Here is a 20,031-nt window from a genome sequence, read left to right on the forward strand (position 1 = left end):
TTATACAGTTACTACACCAGGAACTCCTTCACTGCTCCTCTCACTGTGCATCCACACACCGTATGTCAAGTATGTCATCTTTCATACTGTATAGCGTCGACGGCAAAGAGCCATTACAGACTGTTTCGCCAGCAACTTTGATCAATTCCTCCCCGGCTGATACAGCGAGCGCGGCTGTTTGTTATTCGCATACGAGAGAGGCAGGGACGACCACAACAGACAGAGTCGGAGGCATCTGGGACGAATCACGGGTCAACAAGTGGCATTCACTCAGACTAAACACGGGCAAGTATATTATTCTCTGTTTAGACACATCGGAGTAAACGATACGTTATAATGACAGACGCGAGGGTGTGTAAGGTGAGGAACACTGCGACAGTGCGCTGTGTGTACTGGAAGCAGGGATATAAGCAGAGAGGAAGAATAAACCTTTAGTGTAGAACGTATAAAGCTGTACATGATGCTGTGAGATTGTAGTATATGATAATGAGGTTGTTACATATGTTAATGAAATCATTGTCTTTTTTATGATATTGGTGGTATTAACATCAACCATCTATGTTAAAGATATTATGGTAGCCTTCCTTCACTTAAAGGACCCCTGTGTAGGATTTAGTGACATCTAGTGGTGAGGTTGCAGATTGCAGATTGAAGTGTGCAACAGAACCTGCAGCGACTGAAGCTCTCGGACAACGTGAAAGGCGCGCTCTTGAGCCAGTGTTCGGTTTGTCCGCTCTGGGCTACTGTAGAAACATGGCGAACTCTCCAGAAGAGGCTCATTCGAAGTTAACAAAAACAATTCTTATTTTCAGGTGAGTGTCAACATTATGTGCTCAGTTATGTGGCAAGGTGCTTCAATATACACAACAATCAAATAATCTCATTTACATGAGGACCCTTGATGGTAGCATGACGCTCCCGTCAGGTGAGTAAACTACCTTGAAGTAAAACGGTATGATTTAAGGCTTGACTTTGTATTTTTTGCTGTGTGGGTTGACCTAAGAGGACATGAGACAACATGACAGAATAAGACAAGATGTAATAGAACAAAGATTGACATGCTGAGTGCTACAGAATATGACGTGACGTCATGAAATACGCCATCACAAGGCGTGACAACACCCAACAGGCCAACAGGTTATATTACATGGCTTTATAACACTGCAGGACAGCCTTTCAGTGAGAGGCTTCCAGCAGATAGACTATAGGAAGATACTGGGGATGGATCCCAACATGTGACCCCCTTGAAACCATGATTTTTTGCATGGATTTTGGTTTGAGGTTTTTGTATGGATTGAACAAGATATTGGGTGTTAATTAATGAGCTTTAAGAGGTGCTAGCAGTTGCATTTTGTTACTAGTTAATCTAGCAGTTGTGCCTTATTTCTAGAGATAGATGACTTCTCCTGACTGTTTCTCCACATGTCATGCACAGCCATACATTTCATAGACTTTTAAACACAAAGCATTAAAACATTTTATAAGTGAACACTGCCGGGTTGAACGTTTACATCTCACGTCGCCAAACATTTGATTGTGTAATCTCCACACACAGAGCCGTATGAAACATCATGTTTCAATAGCCATTAAACGGCTTCTAAGCACTGGTTTGCTGCCAGAGGGCAGAAAGTCAGCAAAGCCTTAAACAATCTCTATATGAAGAGTAAACCCACAATCTGCAGCATCACGCATGACTGGACCAACTCCGCGCAGTGCGTTTGGGAGAGCCGTCTGCTCTTCGCTTTGTGTTTTTCCTCACACTGTGTGGTTTCCACTGGTATGGCCGTAAAGCCGTCCCGACGCATGAATCTGAACTCAACAGCGACACATGATTATAATAAAACGCACATGCAAAATTAATAGCTGCTGTTAAAAAAGCCTGTCCAACACAAACAAGAAAAACGAGGTCCTGCCCCGCTTTGCGATCTGTCTCTCTTTACTGCGACTGGCTGAGGCTTATGATTGAAGTAATTCTATTACAAAATTTGCCTCCAAACTTACTGATTACTTTAAAGCAGCTGGCATTAAATCAGCGTCGTGTCTGTGTTTTCGTTTCGCTGGGGACAAGTTGAACACACACATTGGCAGCAGGGGAAAGCTGACAGTCTGGCTGCATGTGCTCCTGGTTGATGATTGGTCAGTGGTCTGTGGTACCCCAGACCCAATCCCTCCCTCTCTTCATCCAATACATGCTTCATCAGATGAACGAAGTATAAAGATGTTAAGAACAAGGAAGCTTGTAGAGCACAACACACCTGCAGCACAACGGCCACATGCAGTCAACAGGCTTTCTTCTTCTATGGTGGCCCTTCCTGTGTGCTTGCTATTGATCTGTCCACAGCACCCACTGCGACCTCCTCTGCAGCAAGGGCAGGGATTCCTCACACCAAGAACATGATGCTTCACACCTGCAAGCACAACAACCGCGTTCCTGGAAAGGTGAAACCAGGTCTAACCACCAGTCTCAGGTTGCCTTGAAAAACTGCACTACACCAGGACTGTTGTGGGTTAATTTCACGTTTGAAAATCCTGTTTCACATGTTGTTTGTATGTGGCAGCGTGGGACAAATCCTGGCGGGCCGTGGCATCGGTGGGCCCACCGATTTTTACCAGCCCTGTCTGCGTGCATGGCTCACTGGCCAATCACAACCAAGTGAGCACCCCTCCACCCCACCCCGGCCTGGTCCCAGCGGATAAGCGCAAATTCACATAATTCCCAGTTCACCCCTGATTTGGTGTGAATACAGTCAAACGCTCCGCTGTTCAAAACCCCCCTTCAGAAACTGGTGTTTTTACAGACACTACATGTATTGTTTTTCCAACAATACGCAACTAAAAAGCAGTTTCAGGACGAAAAGACCACCACGTTGATCCTGCTGCTGGTCTGTCCTCCTGGGCGCAGCTGTCCCTCCCACGCTGCCTTTGCTAGTTCACCCATCAATCTTTTATAATAAAGCGGATTTAATGATGACTGAGCATTCTCCAGTCCCCCCCCCAAAAAACCCAAAAACATCTAAAAATTTCCCAATAAATCCTGTTGGGACTTCACTTCACCCCAGGGAGGAAAATAAACTTTATTTCCCTCCGAGTTGTTTTCTCAAATCAACACATACCGAGCAAGGAAACAACGGCAGCGAAACTCTTCCCGCGTTCAGTTCAGCACAACGCAGGTCCGGTCGGACACCTCACACACTGAACCACATCACGAGCGGCTGAAGCTGGAGTGTGAGGCACATCACCGGAAAAATCAAAAGTTCGTGACGATTAGATTAGATTACCTTCTGAATCACATCATGAGCAACTCTGACAGGAAAAGCACAAAAAAAAGAATGTTAAATAATTAGATTTCATGTTAACTTTTCAAAACATAAACCACTTTCTCTCCCCAACGCTGCGTTTGACTCAACGCATTTTTGGAATATTTGGGGCAATTCATTATAATCAGCCTCCTTCCCTCCTTCATATTTTCTCCTCTAACCAGAGCAATATTTAACTCATTAATGAGACATAAAATGCGGGGGGGAAAAAATGGCTGTGGTGTTTGAGAGAAACTCGCAGAGCGCTGTGCACATGCAGACAGTCAGATCAGTCGTGGTAGAGTCTTCAAGTGGAATCTTTCATCTCCAGCTTTTCAAATGTGTTTCTCAAATTCAGCAAAACCCAGCAGGACAATGATCCTGAACATTAAAGACAGGACGATCCAGGTGTTTTTAGGGCCAAACAGTCACGTGACCTCGGTGCAAAGACCAGGGTGAAGGCGCAGATCTCAGGCGAGACGTGAAGCTTGGCTGCAGCTCTGCCAGCTCCAACCTGGGGTAAAAGTTTTGTAACTGTTTTATATTAATGCGCTGGAGTGGGGAGTGAATTTATTCTTTTCTAATGCAATAAAAAAAAGGGTGATGGCTGGGGTCAGAGGGGCCCTTGTTGTTGCTGAAGGGCCCCACAAATCCTTTAAAAGAAAAATAAAAGTCTCTTTGCCTATTATATATTATTGTATTTAGCTAATAGATGTTCGGATTTGAAAAAGTTCATTCCACATGTGTCTCTATATATTATTATATATTATAACTTATATTGGATCATTTGTTTGTCATTATTGTATGTGTGCCTTGATGTTGCTGCGACATCTGAAGGTTTAATGAACATATAGTGAATGAAAGCACATTTACTAACAATGTATTATCATGTCAGGATTATGCTCTAGATTGGAAGAATGTTCTTGCCACATTGTGGTTGGAAGATAAATGATCAAAGGGTTGTCATGGTGACCCCATGAACCAATAGTGCACTTACATATCGTTAAACTATATAAATATAGTTTAGTTTTATTTCTCTCTCGGCTCCAAAGGGAACCTTGCCAGGGCCCTCTGCTGTCTGGAGCCTGGCCTGTGGAAGACCTCGTCTCGCTTGGGGCATGGTGTATCAAAAATGTCTTCACTTCGCTTTCGCTCGCTCATTCACACGCATGAAACCACTTGAAGCATCACGTTCGGAGGGTGCACGGCCAAGGGAGCGCACACACCCGGCACAGTTCACTCCGCTGGCACACATGGAGGCCAAATGTACAGTCAGACTAGCCTCCAACCGACAAATCGCACTGAAACGCACAGAAGACCTTCACTGGCTTCTCCTGCTCCTTTCATTTAGGGGCTTTAATGGCATGTTCACTGACAGAGAGTCGAAGCGGTCCTGGTCAGGACCCCTTAGCGTCCTTTAGTGGCATTTTTCAACGTGCATGCTGTGACAGACTCCTCTTCACAGCCCATTCTTGCTCCCAATGCATCAAATGTTGCATAAAGAAGAGTTATTGTTGCTTACATGCCCACCGAGCCCTGCACATGCAAAACTGATGTTAGAGGGTTACTCAGAGCGCCACAGATTGACGCCCAGTAGCCCTTGATTGGGTTCATGGGGTCCTTGACTAGAGTTTAGTTCAGGGGTCGGGTGACACCTAAAGTTTGCAGGCAGGGTCCAGATGACTGTGAGAGGGTTCCAGGATCCCTTGAGGAGTTTCAATCGGCTTTTAAAGGGGTGCTTGAGTGGATTCAAGGACACCGTACGAGCATGTGGACTGACAACGAGAGGTAAAGTCTCTGGTTTTCTCATGCAGTCACACTCTTCCACCGATGTACAGGTGGTGGCTACGCTCCAAGATATGCAGCAATGCAAAGACACCGACAGACACGGACCCGACCAATGCAGGTTTCTCAACGGCACACTTAGTGTTTTGGCGAGTAACAGTGAGTGTTAACAGAACGCTTGTTCGTCTTCACTGGGCGCCTTGAAGCTGCTCAACCAGCCTCACACGCTCGCGCTAAATGACTTCAATTAGCAGCTGATGAACTGAACGGGTGAGGCTCAGAATATCACCAGGGACGAGATTCTCACCGGACAGCTGCTATGAAGTGTCAGGATCAAATATTCTGGTAACATTGAGGTTTCGATCAGGCCTTCAGGTGCTTTCACATATGAAAACAGAGCAGGGTCTACATTCGGGGAAAAGAAATACTGCTCTGCTATGTGTGAGTGTAAATGTTTGTCAGTGCACACTTTCTGCTTTTCCCCTCTGTTCTCAAATGAAAGCCTTTCTTGACAGACTTTTCTTTTTGCCTTCACAGCTTATGTCCAGTAAAAGAAGCACAATTAAGCCACCTATGAGACAAATAATCATCATTATTACTATTTGTTATTTACTTGGCTAAAACAGACCAACAGTAGTTTATGCTCGAAAAAATCATCATATACTCTGCAAATATTTTTTTGACTCATTATCAGCAAATGTGCACATATCTTAAAAGCGACTAATGCTTCAGAGCATTCTGGGAAATCCAGCCGATATATAAGTGATGACTTACTTCGTCGCTGTTAACAACGGTTTCTCTCGGCTGCCTGTGCCCCCCCGTGGCAGAATTAAGAGGCCGAGGCCGTTCACCTGACGCGTCACAGCAGGACAAACACAGCTGCAGTTGATAAAATGAGGCTAATAATGATTGATTCAGGTGTGCCCAATGAGCCAATGAGCGCTGACAACAACAGCCTTTTAATGTCAGTGCGGAATCCCCTGCAGCTCTGTTTCACCGGTATGTGAAAGGGGTCACTTTGAGTTAAAATACTGACTCGTGGAACTGCTTCCCAAAGCGATCAATAAATGATGTTGTTTTAAAGAAGGCAATCTTAATTCCTTTGACTTTTGCATTGAGTTTGGTGTGTGGCATCGCGTTAAGGGATCAAACTTATGTGCTAACAGCCAGTAGAAGCTCAACTCTAGACATCAGCCTCGCACCATGCACCCGTGCTTGGGGACGGCGGCAAAAGTGTCCCAGAAATGGCCCCCTGATCATTTCAAAGACAACAAATGCATGAAAATGTTTTTAAACCTGTAAATCAGAGTGCCGTTTGGACGAGGCGTGCTGGGATGGGCCTCCTCAGACCAGTCAGTGACACTTTGTTCTCCTTTCACATGCCTTAGCATTGAGGAGCGCCTTTATGTTTTACCTTTAAAATAGCATCTTCAAGACCACATCACAGAAATCTGAAAGGCAGCAAATGCCACTGAGAGATGATCTGATGAGTCAAATGCACAGAGGCACACAGGTGTAACCACAGCGATTTAAATTGATTGTAAAAATATAAATCCTCAGTTAAGAAAATAAAAAACTGTATTTTAATTTCCCATTTACTTTAGAGCAGCTTGTATTTTTCAGCGCCTCTCTTTTTTAAATTTTACATTATTATAAATCATAAATCATTTAACACTTTCCATTTTCCTGACCGTTAAACTTTCGTCATCTTTCTCACTCATCAGTGGCTGTGAGAGCGCAGAGCTGGCTCAACATGACAGCCTCTGAAATTTCCACTGCAAAATTTGAAAGCTAATTAGAAAATTGCATTTATTTCAAATTATTGGTGACCCCTACCGCCAGCCCAAGGACTGTGTGAAAGGAAAGGACGTGACAGATTGTGCCACAGTTGAAATTAAGCTTCCATCACACGAGGAAAAAGTGATTTACACTTATAAGTGCTTGTCAAGTTATTTGAAAGGCGCATAAAAATATTACTATTTCTATTCAAGCAAAACAAGGCATTGTAAGAGTTGTAATGTCAGGACTGTGAAAGGAGGACAAAGTGCCACTTCATGGAGATCAGAGAAGCTAAACATCACTTCTCTTAAACTGTTAACGAGGAAAACGATCAAATATTTAATTTTAAAGGAACATTTGGTCCAAGAAATTCGGTTCATTTTCATTCAAAGCATATCCATCGCATATAAATGACCATATGCAGCGTTGCTTAAATACTCTACATTAAGTGTAAGAGTGCCAAACATTGCATGATGCGACAACTTATGTATTTTCACAATCATTATCTCCAATTTCTAAAATAAAACAGAAAAAATCAATTTAATTTGAATCATATCATAAAAAGTGACAACTCGAACGCGAATATCTGCTTGTTATGGTCTAAGTCACACTTGGCTGTAGTTTATAGGTTTTTGGAGTTGAATTTGCTTCACTGCACTAAAACCAAACAGTCCAAGTCCACAGGATCAGCTGTTAATAAGCTTGACATTTACTGACATACAAATATGTTTGCAGTTTCCTGTGAAACTGCTCTGACGTTGCCATAAACTGCACGCTGTGTGAGTCTGTTCTGCCATAAAACCTGATCCTGTAATCTCTTCAGTCTCCCAGTGTGTGACACATGGCTTCATTGTCAGGCATGTCTGGGTATTTGCATCACGGTCTATCACTTTGCTTTACATTTGAACTGTTTCAGCAGGACATTTTCTCTCAGTTTGTTTCTATCTGTAGCTTTCAGCAGGCTGCCCCCCCCCTCCCACCCCTGCAGATTAGGGAACTTTGGCAGTAAACGCTCACTCACTTTTTAAGAAGTCACTGCGCTTGCTGGGGAATAAACTCCATCCATTGGCAAAAACGAGTGAATCCAGCCTGAGAGAGTGTGAGGGTCCCAGCGTCCCCCTTTGTGGCAAAAGCAGCCCGGCTGTGGAACGAGCGAGGAGATATAAAGACAAGGAGCGAAGAGGGCAGACTGCTGCTGCCTGCTGAATAAAGAGCAGTAAAATGACACATGGAGAGGGAGGGAGGGAGGCAGGGAGGCAGGGAGGGGATGGGGTTAGGGAGGGAAAGCCCAGAGACAGCCTGACATATGTTAAAAATAGTCACATTTATTGTTGTCTTCATGTAATCATCTTTAACGTGAAATCTCTCCAGCTGAGTATTTTGATTCAAATCAATAAAAAAAAAAAATCCAAATTATTGGAGAAGGTGGACAGTACGAGGGTGAAAAGCTTTGCTCTGGAAAGCCGTACACTCAGTGAATAATGTGATCACAGATTTAGAAATGATAATTAATTTCCCAGAGTGGAGGAGGAGGAGGAGAAAAGAGTGTGAGGTAAAGGTGATTTATGTCAGGAGCTCATCATGGTAACAATCACACACACACACACAACATTTGGAAAGTTTCAAACGATCACAGTTGACATGACAGAGAAGCGGATAGTCTGCCCCCTTCTGGTGGAAAAGCATTAAAGGACTAAACGGGACAAAAATATGCTCTGGGGAATTTTTTGACCCGGGTTGAGCGTTCCAGGCAAACCTTCCTCTCCCTGCAAATCCTTCCTCCCTCACTGAAACTCTGGCCCTAACTCCAGCATCCATCGTCCCTTTAACTGTGTATGATTGCTGCTTTAAAGGCCCAGTCTCCAGGGGTTTAGGTTCATGCCAACCTCAGTTTGAATTTTTTACTCTGCTTGGGTGAGTTAGCAGCAGCATTTAAACCTGGATCGCCTGATTCTTATTCTCTTATTGTTGGTTTGATTCCCTTCTTTGATTTTTTTTTTTTTTTGCCACCTTTACTTTTATTATCAGTTTTGCCTGTTTTTATTGTTGTACACATGGAGGTCATGCAAACGAGACTTAATTAGTGTTACAGCTCTCCAGCTATAGCTGGGTATTATGTCTGATAGAGTTTTTACATGACAATATGCTTTTGGACATAAAGTCTAAATTTAAAGTGGATCAGGATAATTATTTGTAACAGATTTCCTTTAAAGGTTTTCTTTGTTAATTAATCATTTTTGTGTTTTATTCGGGGGGTAAGAAAGATTGTGTTCTTACAGTTATGCTGTTCTTACCTGTAACATCTGTCCATGCAGATGCACATCTGGGTGTATCAGCATATGAGATTTTCATGTCGATAGAGAAGAAGTTTAGGGGCAAAGTGTAAAAAAGAGAAAAAATGAATGCCTGTAATTGCAGATATTTGGACCTCTGGTTCTCTGAGGTTAAACATTTTCAGTTCTGCTTTTAATCATTTACATTTCTGACTTTTCATCTCTAACAACTGTGAATGTAATCTCAGAAATGTCAAATTTACTCTCCTAATTCTGAGTCAAACATTGAATTTGGACTTTTACCTAAACATTCTGGCCATAGTATATGTGGCAAGGTGGCCACATCACAAAGAGTGTTCCCTTCTGCTAAGCCTCCCCCTCTCCCCCTCTCCCCTCTCCCCAGCCAGCCATCCTCCTCATCCTCACCCCTCGGCCTGCGCTCCGCCTCCTGCGACAACTTTGCTTTAAACCTTTTAAAACTACTCCAAGAGTCTGTGTGCTGCGTTTGGGTCCACTTGGTTCAAAACGGTGCACCTCCATCGGCCGGCGCTCGTCTGTCTGACGTCACCTTAAGTATCTTTGACAGCTCAGCGCAAGTCACTCACTGTGAACATCAGGTGTGTGTGTGTGTGTGAAGCATTACAAGCTACTCTCCTATCCGAGTAACACAAGGCCCAAGCCTCCAACTCCCACACCCACGATCACTCCACCCAGAATCACTAACAGATCCAACAGGCAACCTCCTGAATAATTGTAGGAACCCAAAAGATTTAATTCCAATAACTCATGTTTCCACGTCTGGACATTATCCTTCTGTTCCTCTCAGGATGGTGCTGGTGAATGCAACAACAAAAACGTAAAGAAATACATACAGTCAAGGTAAATATAACAAAATCTAAATTAAAAAATACAACACAAGGCCTGACAAAACTGAGTGAATAATAAAATACTTCAAATAAAAGTGATAAAAGGGGGATAGAAATAGACAAACTACTGATTGACTAGGAAAATGTTTCCTTTGGTAACAAGATGGACAGCCGGTGCAGCATTGCATGATGCGAGCGACATTTCCTTGTCTCCTTCGAGTTTGTTAAAAGTCTGGCAGCTGAGTTTGTGAGGAGCTGGAGGTGGGAGGTGACCTTGTGCGCTCAATTGCAATAATCTAACGTGATGACATGAAAGCACGGATGATGAAATGCAGAGGCTTAAGAAGAGAGGAGTTAACCAGTCAGTGTGCTGGCCACGGATTTAAAAAAAAAAGGAGAAAAAGTCAGTCTGTGCAGGTTTTGCAGAGAGAACAGAAGCACACAGAGGAAAGAGCCACTAATACAATCTGTGTTCCTGTGTAGAACGTCAAAAAGTAGGTGTACGTCTGTGAGGCAGTGCTAGAGATGAAGACGTGTGCAGCTCACGCCAATCCGGATAACACATCACTGAGTGCATGTAAGAATGTTCGCTGTGATGCCAGTGATGAGTTTGTGCTCAGTTACCATGAAAACAAGAAGATATTTGATCTGAAATTGATAAAATGACAATAAAAGAGTCCTTTGAAACTCTCAGAGCTGTAGTGAAGTTGACAAAACCTTCTAAAACCTCATGAAACATCATCCACCACAGAGAAGTAGTAATTTGTGCTTTTTCTTTCTAAATGTTATAAATACATTAGGTTAGCCAATGAGACAACATATCAGTATCGAACATAATTTTCACATAATAATTGTATAACCTCATTTTGTATTTAATTCTAAATTCTAAACTCCCAATAAAGAAACACCTGATTTTATTTCCGTTATCATGTAAATACACTTTACCAACAAATATAAAAATAGCTGCTTGAACACCTGAACAGTTCCATTAGTTTGCTTCACCTCGGATGCACATCTGTAGAGTTGGGTCTTATGATGCAACACAACGGACACAGGAAGTGATATTTAAGTGGTTGTAGCTTTAATTTTCATACACAGTGAATACACACTTGGTTTTGCAGCCCAGTTCTTCCTCATTCCTGCCCACGATGTGATTTTTTTTTTTTTAATGTGTTCTGACCAAGACATTTTCAGTGACTTTTTCTTCTTCTTGTTTTCTTTTTTTCCTCACACATCCAGACATATTATGGCCTTGCGAAGTTGCTCAGAGTTCGGTAAGTTGGATTTTCCCGTCAGCCTTCAAATGATGCTTCCTCATGTTTCATCTTTGTAGCGTTAGCATTGCAGGGAACCCTAAGTGCTTGGGGTCAGGGTAAAGTTAAAAGTCATGGGAGTCATGAGGAGACATGTGAAACAACACCGGCATCTGGTGGCCGCTGGAGGAAGTGCAGGTTCTGACTGCAGCATGTGAAGTCCAGCTGCTTCTTTGTACTGCAATGCTCCAGCTGTGAGTTGAACTGAATATTCTATATAAGACATATCTGTTATCCTTCATATGGAGCATCCCCTGCAGTGATTGGACGGCAGCTGCCGCCTGCATTTCAGACTTGTTCGAAGTTTATCTCCGCGCTGCCATCGGTGCACACAGAAAGCTGACTCGGCTGTTTTGTGCAGAAGGTTTTTGCACAGGTTTGTTGCACAGTCCTGACTGGGTTAAGCAACCACTACAGGTTAACATTTACACAATCATCAAATAGAGGTCCATAATGTTTGTATTTATGTCAAAGTGTGTTTGTGCATGGCTCTCTCTGTGTGTAGTGTGTTTACAGTTTGCTGTAAAGAGTTGGTCAGTGGCTGAGGTCTTTATGCAGTCTAATCCCACAGCCTCTTTCTGGAAAACATGACGAGCAATGGAACCACTGACTCAAATTTTGGATCTCATTCTCATGACAAAGCAATTGTCTCAATTGCAGAGGGCTCTGAAGGTATAAAAGAGAGCAAGGGCACGTATGAGCACACACTCGCGCACGCATACGTAGCACTTACACGACGTAGCACACACATATTGAAGGGAGACCACACGGTGGAGCACAGCGAGTCCCAGGATGGGCAGGGTGAGTCCAGCTGAAAGATCTAACCTTAGTACACAGTGTTTGAGTGAAATATTGCAAAGGTCTACTGTAAATGTAATGTTCATACATGCGAGGCACAAGCTGTCCTGTCTTGATATTAAGATTTCTCATCATCACATTCGCCCATCCCCCAGATCATCTTCTACGAGGACAAGAACTTCCAGGGCCGCAGGTATGAGTGTGACAGCGACTGCAGTGACTTCCACTCCTACCTGAGCCGCTGCAACTCAGTCCGGGTGGAGAGCGGGACCTGGGTGATTTACGAGAGGCCAAACTACATGGGCTACCAGCATGTCCTGACCAGAGGCGAATACCCCAACTACCAGAGCTGGATCGGCCTCAACGACAGAGTCAGCTCCTGCAAGATAATTCACTTTGTAAGCCCTCAGACGTATTCGATTTGTAGGCGTCGGGGAACGCAGTGGTGATGGCTGTGATGAATGAATGAAACACCGGTTTGGCTCAGCCTGTGAGGATGCTATGTTGCTATGCAATGCTAACTTCGCCCATTTTCATTCATTTTCAGGGATATGAGCCTGCAAAATCTGCAGTAACTCCTGCTTAAAATGATCTGGAGTGGCAGATTTGTTAAAATCATTTTTAAACATGCAGAGTAGTTTGAAAACTATGCCAGTTCTGGAGATCATCAGCTTCTTCAGTTCGACCAACCCACTTTGCAAACCCTCTCTGTCTCCTCTGCCTACGCCCTCCTCCAGGCCAGCGGGGATCCTCACAAGATCCAGCTCTATGTTAAAGGGGACTTTTCCGGTCAGGTGTACGAAGCGACCGAGGACTGTCCCTCCGTGTTGGAGAAGTTCCACTGGAGGGAGGTCCACTCCTGCAGGGTTCTGGGAGGCTGGTGGGTCTTCTACGAGCACCCTAACTACAAGGGCCGCCAGTACCTGCTGGAGAAAGGCGAGTACCGCAAACCGGTGGACTGGGGCGCCGTCTGCCCCACCGTTCAGTCTTTCCGAAGGCTAACTGAGTAGCCACCACCCCTTCTCTCACCTTTTCTCTGATTGGCTTGTAATTGACACATGAGAGACCAAGACACAGCAGCAGCCATGGCTGCAATAAAAGTGAATGACCAGGCATTACAAGGTTGTGCCATCACTGTGTGTGTGTTGTGTGTGTGTTTTTGGTCAGACAGGGCTCAGTAGGACATTTTTCATTCTTTCACCTCACGCTAAAATTTTCTCACACACACTGGAGGGCAGATGTGCGAGCTCGAGTCACGTGACCTGCGTCCGACTCGAGCTGTGAATCTGGCGGCTCAACTGGACAAAGAGAAAAAGGCAGAGTGTCGCAACTTGGGACTTCACTTGGACGTAATCCTCTTTTCTTGGAAGTCGTCCCAAATCCCAGGAATTAAAAGTTGTGCTATATGAGTAGAAATAACCTCCCTGACCATATCTGACAACAGATATCTTTGAATCAAACCCAACAGCAGTCAGTCGTGCGTAATGAGAGGTTGATTTGGCTGTGCAGACAAATAATAAATGAAAGTTTAGGACTTGGACTTGACTCCAGGCACGATCTGAGAGTCACTTGTGGCTCAAAAAACAATGACTTTGTTCCACCTCTGGTTAAAAAGGTGACTCACATTCTCTCAAAACTGAGAAGCTGCAGCTGCTATATGGCATAAAGGATTAATATCCCAGTTAAAGACCTCCTCCAATTACGAGCCATGTGTCCATATGATGACTGAGTATTTCCACCTTAAAACTGCAGTGTATCAATGTCTGAGAAACACAGATTCAGGCAGCCGGGGTTTCATGTGTGACGTTTCTTTTATATAGCAAAACAGAATTCGAGTGCGTGTGGTAAAAAAAAAAAAAAATTATGATGAGATGAGTTATTTAATCAATGCCAGGAGAGGAACTTTAACGGCATTTTTTTGGTGCATTTAGACAAAACACAAGCAAATTAAGGAAACCCCCCTCATCAGCTTGACAACACATGCGCTGTAAATACACACAACACAACCAAACTGAGAAATGCAACCAAATACAGAACTGTGCTGCAAGGAGCACAGATGGCAAAGGATATGTTTCTAGGGGACACAAAAAAAGTGATGAACCTGGTTGGGGCGTGCTTGCTGTTGCCAACGTGGAAGTGGAAAAAAATTGCAGGTCCTCTAATGGCCACTTGAGGCTGGCTCCAAAAATGACTCACTCCCCATAGACCCCCATATTAATATACACAAAAAATGTTTTTGATCTCTATAGTTAGAATTTCCCCATTTAGGACCACTGCACATGGGGGTGAATTTTCATATAAGTCACTCATTTAAATTACATTAAGGCTTAAAGTTACATATAATGGGCATGGCCACATTGACTGACAGCTAGCTGCAAGATTTCAGCAAGTCGGCTTCATTAGGCTCCGCCTCTTTGCCTATTTTTGGATTAGCTGGGAGTTTGGTGGGGTCAGGCACCGCCTCGGTGGAGCCGCTGTCACTGAGCTTTGCAGCGGCCCTTCAGAAACCTGTGGGTGACGTCATGGAGGCTACGTCCATGTTTTATACAGCCATGGCGAGTGACTTTTGAAGTGGTATTGAGCTAAAATGCTGGGTTTTTGGTTTACTTTCACTTCGTGATTCAAACTGCGTTAGCCTTTTTCTCATTATGAGCCTGCCAATTCAACCAATCAGAAAATACAGCCAATTAATTGTGAAATGCTGTACTAACGTGTCCACTGGAAACATGTCGGTTGTCGATTTCTGCATCTGTGTTGTGAAATTCATGATGCTTCCTTAATTTTGCTGTCTCATCTATATGATTTTTTAAGCTGCAGTGCCTCGAGCTCTCTCTGCCACTGCATGTTTGTATCCTGTAAATGTTTTCCTGTAAATGCAAACTGTAAAGTTTTGTAATGTGATATTAAAAAAAAGTATCTTAAGGCTACAGTGATTCTGAAAGCCTCTTTACAGGAGTGTTTTGATTAAACCAGTAGATCTGCAGACTATTCTACAGTGTTTCAGAAAACTTTACTGTAAAAAACAACTTATTATCATGTCAAACGCAGAAAAATGAAACTGTAAAGAAACTGTATTTTATTATCAGATCTGCTTACAACTGGTGCTCATGATCATAGTTAAGAATATTTAAAATTGATGTATTTACATTTGAACTCATGCCAGCCTCTGAGCAAACGCTTGTCATGCAGTAAGTTGTGTGGCATGCTGGTTGTTTCCGTCTGTCAGTCCTGTGTCAGTGTCCAGACCTCATCCTTCTCTGTTCACGCCGAAGGCTGGCCTTCATTGATGAAGCTGAGCTGGGCCGTGCGCTCCCCCCAGTCCACCTCCTGCAGGTTCAGGAGGGGTTCCCGGAGGTGCGGCGCCACGCTGGAGGGCGGGAGCTGGGGCAGGGAAATGGAGTGGGGATGAGATCGGGATGTGAGCCGGGCCTCGGGCTGGAACTGGAGCTGGGACTCAGACTGGGACAGGAGGGGGAGATGGGACTGAGGCTGTGCTTGCGGCTCAGCACCAGAATCTGATAAGTCTACCAAAAGGGGACTGATGAATGACGGGCGGCTTGATGGAGAAAGAGAAGGGATGGAGGAGGAGGAGGAGGGATGTGGCACAATTGTGTGCTCATGGGGAGAGCTGTTGAGTGACGGCGGAGCTGAGGAATGAGAGACTTTGGGGGCGGTGCTGGTCTGATGAGGATTCTGGGAGGGAATGGTTTGGGAGGGTGAACACCGAAGAGGATCAAACTCCCCTTGTAACGCCTGTGTCATGCTCAGCGGAGGAGAGGAGGGCTCAGGCACCAGGATGGATGCAGGATTTTGATCGTCCGAGCGGTCCACAGGTGCATGCTGGGTAAGAAGGGGCGGGGCAGGGGAGCAGCTGTGTGAGGACACGCTGGGAGGCGGAGTCACAGCACCGGGTGTCAGCAGCGTGGAGGTGTTATGAAAGAGGGGTTTGAGGAGACGCGTCATTTCCTGCAGCTCCTGGCTGACGGCGGTCACCTGCTGGGACAGGACGCTCATCTGAGGAGAGAGGAGGCGTCAGTGCAGGGGTGTTGGACATCTACTGTGAGAAGGTCCAAATGTGACCATGTGACCGGCCTTACCTCATGTTTGAGCTTAGCGATAGTTTGCATGGTGTCATCCTTATCGTGGGCTCCTGTCGGCATGTATGGAAACACACACACACACACACACACACACGATATTAGCTTGATATTGATGATATTGATCTTAGATTGGTTTTACTGGGATCTGGATCAGATAAATGAACAGTGTGTATGTGCAGTGTGTGTATGTGTGTGTGTGTGTGCTTTAACCTGGGGTAGCTGAATCGAAGCTGGATAAGAAACTCTGAGCCGCGCCGGGAGAAAAATCGAACTTCGGAGCCGAGCCGCTTTGGTTTTCTGCCTCGATCCCATCCACAAACCTGGGGAGGACAGACAGGTGGACGAATTTCACACAAATGCAAAGCATGAAAGTGGGAGCGATGGAGAAAATAAGACTCCTGTAAACAGCCACACTGGTCAATAAGCAGTGTGAGACACTCGGTGGCAGCAGACTAAACAACATTCCTACCAGATAACACAGTGAAAAGGTAAAGCTCTGTCCAGACGACACTGTGAGTGACACATGCAGGCAGGTGCAAACTACTTTTCCTTGCTTAAGATAACAGACAAGATCCTAAATATCCCCTGTGACTTCTCAACGATTTGTCTGAGAGCTACAAAGCCAATAATAACCCAATCGAACAAAAACCCTCCTGGATCTCCAGGACCCTGATTCCCGTCCCTGTAAAATTAGCCTAGAAAGCCTTTCCAAATAAACTGAAAGCTGTTCTTGAACCATTTGCAGTTCATGGTTGATTCTGGGCTCTTTTGAAATGCAGCACTTTGAAGTTTTACCCCCGGCAGTCAGAATCACTCTGAGAGCTACTGGCATTGAGTGACGGAGGTTTGAACACTGAAGCAGGAGCTTTTTTATTTCTTCCTGAACATTTTTTGGCCAATAAATGTAGCAGATGACTATATTTAGCCTTTATTAGCCAGAAAAGAAATGGGACCACGGCATGAAGCCTAAATTAAACAAAAACTGATAATAATACCACAGAAAATGGATATTTTACATATGCTTTTCTAAAAATATGCCTGGACAGCCTCCCAAAATTCATTCTTTTATATTATATCTAGATAAACATCTATATTTATATTCAAGCAATCTACGTTTAGGCCACCTATATTCATATTGTGGGTATCTCTACACACATTTAGGCTACATATCTCTATTTATTTATCATTTCAAACCCTGTGTAATATCCCTATTTGCACTGGAATCTGTGATTTGTCTGTTAATTTTCATTTGGAAATTCATTGGCTGCATGGACGAGAGAGACAAGAGGCACTGGCTGATATTTTCATACATAAATTCATTCTTATCCTTATCAGTAGTGGGACTAATCTTCCTGAGGGTGGAAAAATCTGTCCTTCGGGAGCATGAGTGTGCTGAGCGAATTCCATGGCAGTTCGCCAATTAGCTTAGAAAATCTGCTGTGTGCCAAAGGTTTTGGTGCTGGTGCGAGGATGATGCTGCAGTAAAAACCATGCAGGTAAACAGCCTTTTGTTTCTGTTTCTATCTGTAAAAACAGTTTTGTAAGCGCTCTGGACACAATATTATTTGCATTTTTAAGGGAATTACATAATTATGGTGCCCAGCACTAAGTAATTTGAACCTGTCGTTGAATAAATCAATAAACGGTCCCCTACCGGGGGCTGAGGTCCGGCTGCAGGCAGCTGAAGCTCGCCCCGGGGACCTGCAGGCTGTGATCAGGGCGGCTGTGATCGCTCGGCGGCCTGAAGGTTCTCGCCGGCAGCAGTGGCGAGCGCAGAGGGGAGCGCAGGGGCGAGCGCAGGCCTCGGCCCAGCCTCCCCAAGGGGGGCGCCTTGGGCAGAGGGGAGAGCTCGCCCTCGGACCCCGATCCCTCGTCGTCCTCCCTGATGGATGGGAGCTTCTTGGCGATCCCTCCGTTGCTCTCACAGTCTGCCTGAGGAGTGAAGAAGAAGATTCTGAAACATTGCATGATGAGTGATTTTATATTCTTTTGTTTTCTGAGATTGTTTTTGCAGCTGGGTGCACCTACATTTCCACATGTCACGTGGAAATGCGCGACACACACACACACTCTCCCCACTGTAGTGTGGAACAGGTCCGAAATGCTGAGGACCTGTTCTCCCTTCACTCTTTGACCAGACGGGGGGGCTGCTGAGCCACTGAAAGCATCGCTGAGAGTGAACGGTCTCCATTCACAATAGCTGCGATGGTGCTGATATCCATTCAGTTTATGAGCATCGCCGCAAAGGAGCGTTCTCATTCAAAACCAAAGGAGCGTCGATTCGCTCCTAAAAACGTTCAGCCCGTCTGAAGCTTTCCTCTGATCTCATGTTGTAGATGTTTGTGACTCTGAACAAGTCAGATGTAAACAGATCCTTCCTGCAGTCAGTATACTGTTACTGGTGGTTCATGCATGGCTTTTGGGAAGGTATTGCTGTTATGTTTCTCTGGACTGTAGTTAAATCCCCCCCGTCACCACTGCCCTTCCCCTTCTCTCCGCTGTATTTGTTGTCTTCTCCAGCCTGTCTTTGGCTCACGTGCCCGGCTGGTATTTTTAGATCGCAGTGGTTTAATTTTAGCACAGAGGTTTGCCTGGAGGGAACCGAGCGGAGAGGGGACTGTTTGGAATTTCAGCGTGTGTGTGTGTGTGTGTGTGTGCGAGCGGCACGTGCCACCCCTTGGTATGCAGCATGCCACTACAAGGACATCAGCCAATTACGTGAGTGTAAAGAAAGAGAAGTGTGTGTGTGTTGCATGTGAGTGATATTGCATGTTGAAATGTGCACACTGTACACCTATGTGAGTCATGCATATGACTCACAACACATGCTGTAGTATGTTACGTGTATGTGAGCATGTGTGTGTGCATTTGGGCCTGTGTATGAACCTGCATCGCCAAGGACAAACACTGACTGCTGTGTTATGGTATGCTGGTGTGTGAGAGTGATGCTGCATGTGTGAATGCAGCATGATCGTGCGCGTGTGTGTCGGCACGTGAATGTAAATACCAGCGCGGCTCCTCGTCTTCCTTCCCCCTGCAGCTTCCTTTCATCCTGATGTTTTCTCGTCTCGTCCCCATCTGGTTGTTGCTCTATATTTATCCAGCCAGGGATGACCCCACACACCCAACCCCCCATCTGACAGGGCTATTTTTAGCTCCACGCTCGGCAGAGGATGCACTACTGCTGTTGCTGTACGTACATGCGCGCGTGCGCGGGGATGTGTAAGGTGCTGACTGCGTGGAGCCCAGCATCAGCAGCACGTTTCCTCGCAGTCATTACGGATGAGAATCAAAGTTTAGCTGGGAGATGCACTTTGAATTTCTTCTGTGTTTGAAAAGTACTGCAAGGCTAACCAATAAATTTGCTTTCTCTTGCCTTTCTTAACACATTCAGGGCATCATTTTCAGATAAGTTTAGCTTAAACTATTTGGGAAATTCACTTCTTTTGCAAAGCGTGAGAAGCATGGGAAGATCGATTCCACTATATCTGTCTTTAAAGTGTCCCATGAAGTTACAGCCAGGACACCATTAGCTTAGCTTGCATGCAGAGGAAACTGTGGCCAAGGCAAACCAGCACATAACCCCAGTATGACCTCAACATGTTATGTCCAACCTCATATATGCCAAACAGGCATGAGAGCAGCAGAGATGGAGCAGCTTTACAGTTGGAAAAAAAAAAAAAAACACAGTGCAATCATCAATTTCACTGGCCCTGCATCATTTGAATTGATTTTTCTGTCATTATGCAAAGCTTTCGTGTTCTTTGTTAACAGTATATTTGCAGCACATTCTATGTTAAGGAAGAAGCACACCCCAACCA

The 20,031-nt window shown here is 44.7% G+C and overlaps 2 protein-coding genes across 2 annotated transcripts in view; one reads left to right on the forward strand and one right to left on the reverse strand.

Moving 5' to 3' along the window:
* The first annotated feature begins 12,104 nt into the window (after window positions 1-12,104).
* Window positions 12,105-13,120, forward strand: LOC121627143 (gamma-crystallin S-like). The gene is made up of 3 exons (XM_041965831.1): window positions 12,105-12,113; window positions 12,266-12,508; window positions 12,848-13,120. The coding sequence occupies exons 1-3, from the start codon at window positions 12,105-12,107 to the stop codon at window positions 13,118-13,120; spliced, it is 525 nt and encodes a 174-aa protein (XP_041821765.1).
* Window positions 13,121-15,371: 2,251 nt separating this feature from the next.
* LOC121627122 (potassium voltage-gated channel subfamily H member 8-like) overlaps window positions 15,372-20,031 on the reverse strand; it is a 28,849-nt gene continuing 24,189 nt past the window's right edge. The window contains exons 12-15 of the mRNA XM_041965807.1: window positions 17,865-18,142; window positions 16,421-16,530; window positions 16,208-16,260; window positions 15,372-16,124 (exon numbers count right to left, since the gene is read on the reverse strand). Of these exons, the coding sequence (XP_041821741.1) occupies window positions 15,372-16,124; window positions 16,208-16,260; window positions 16,421-16,530; window positions 17,865-18,142 (1,194 nt within the window). The remainder of the gene's footprint in view (window positions 16,125-16,207; window positions 16,261-16,420; window positions 16,531-17,864; window positions 18,143-20,031) is intronic.

Source organism: Chelmon rostratus, chromosome 24 (assembly GCF_017976325.1).
Source record: "Chelmon rostratus isolate fCheRos1 chromosome 24, fCheRos1.pri, whole genome shotgun sequence".
NCBI classification, from domain to species: Eukaryota; Metazoa; Chordata; class Actinopteri; order Chaetodontiformes; family Chaetodontidae; genus Chelmon; species Chelmon rostratus.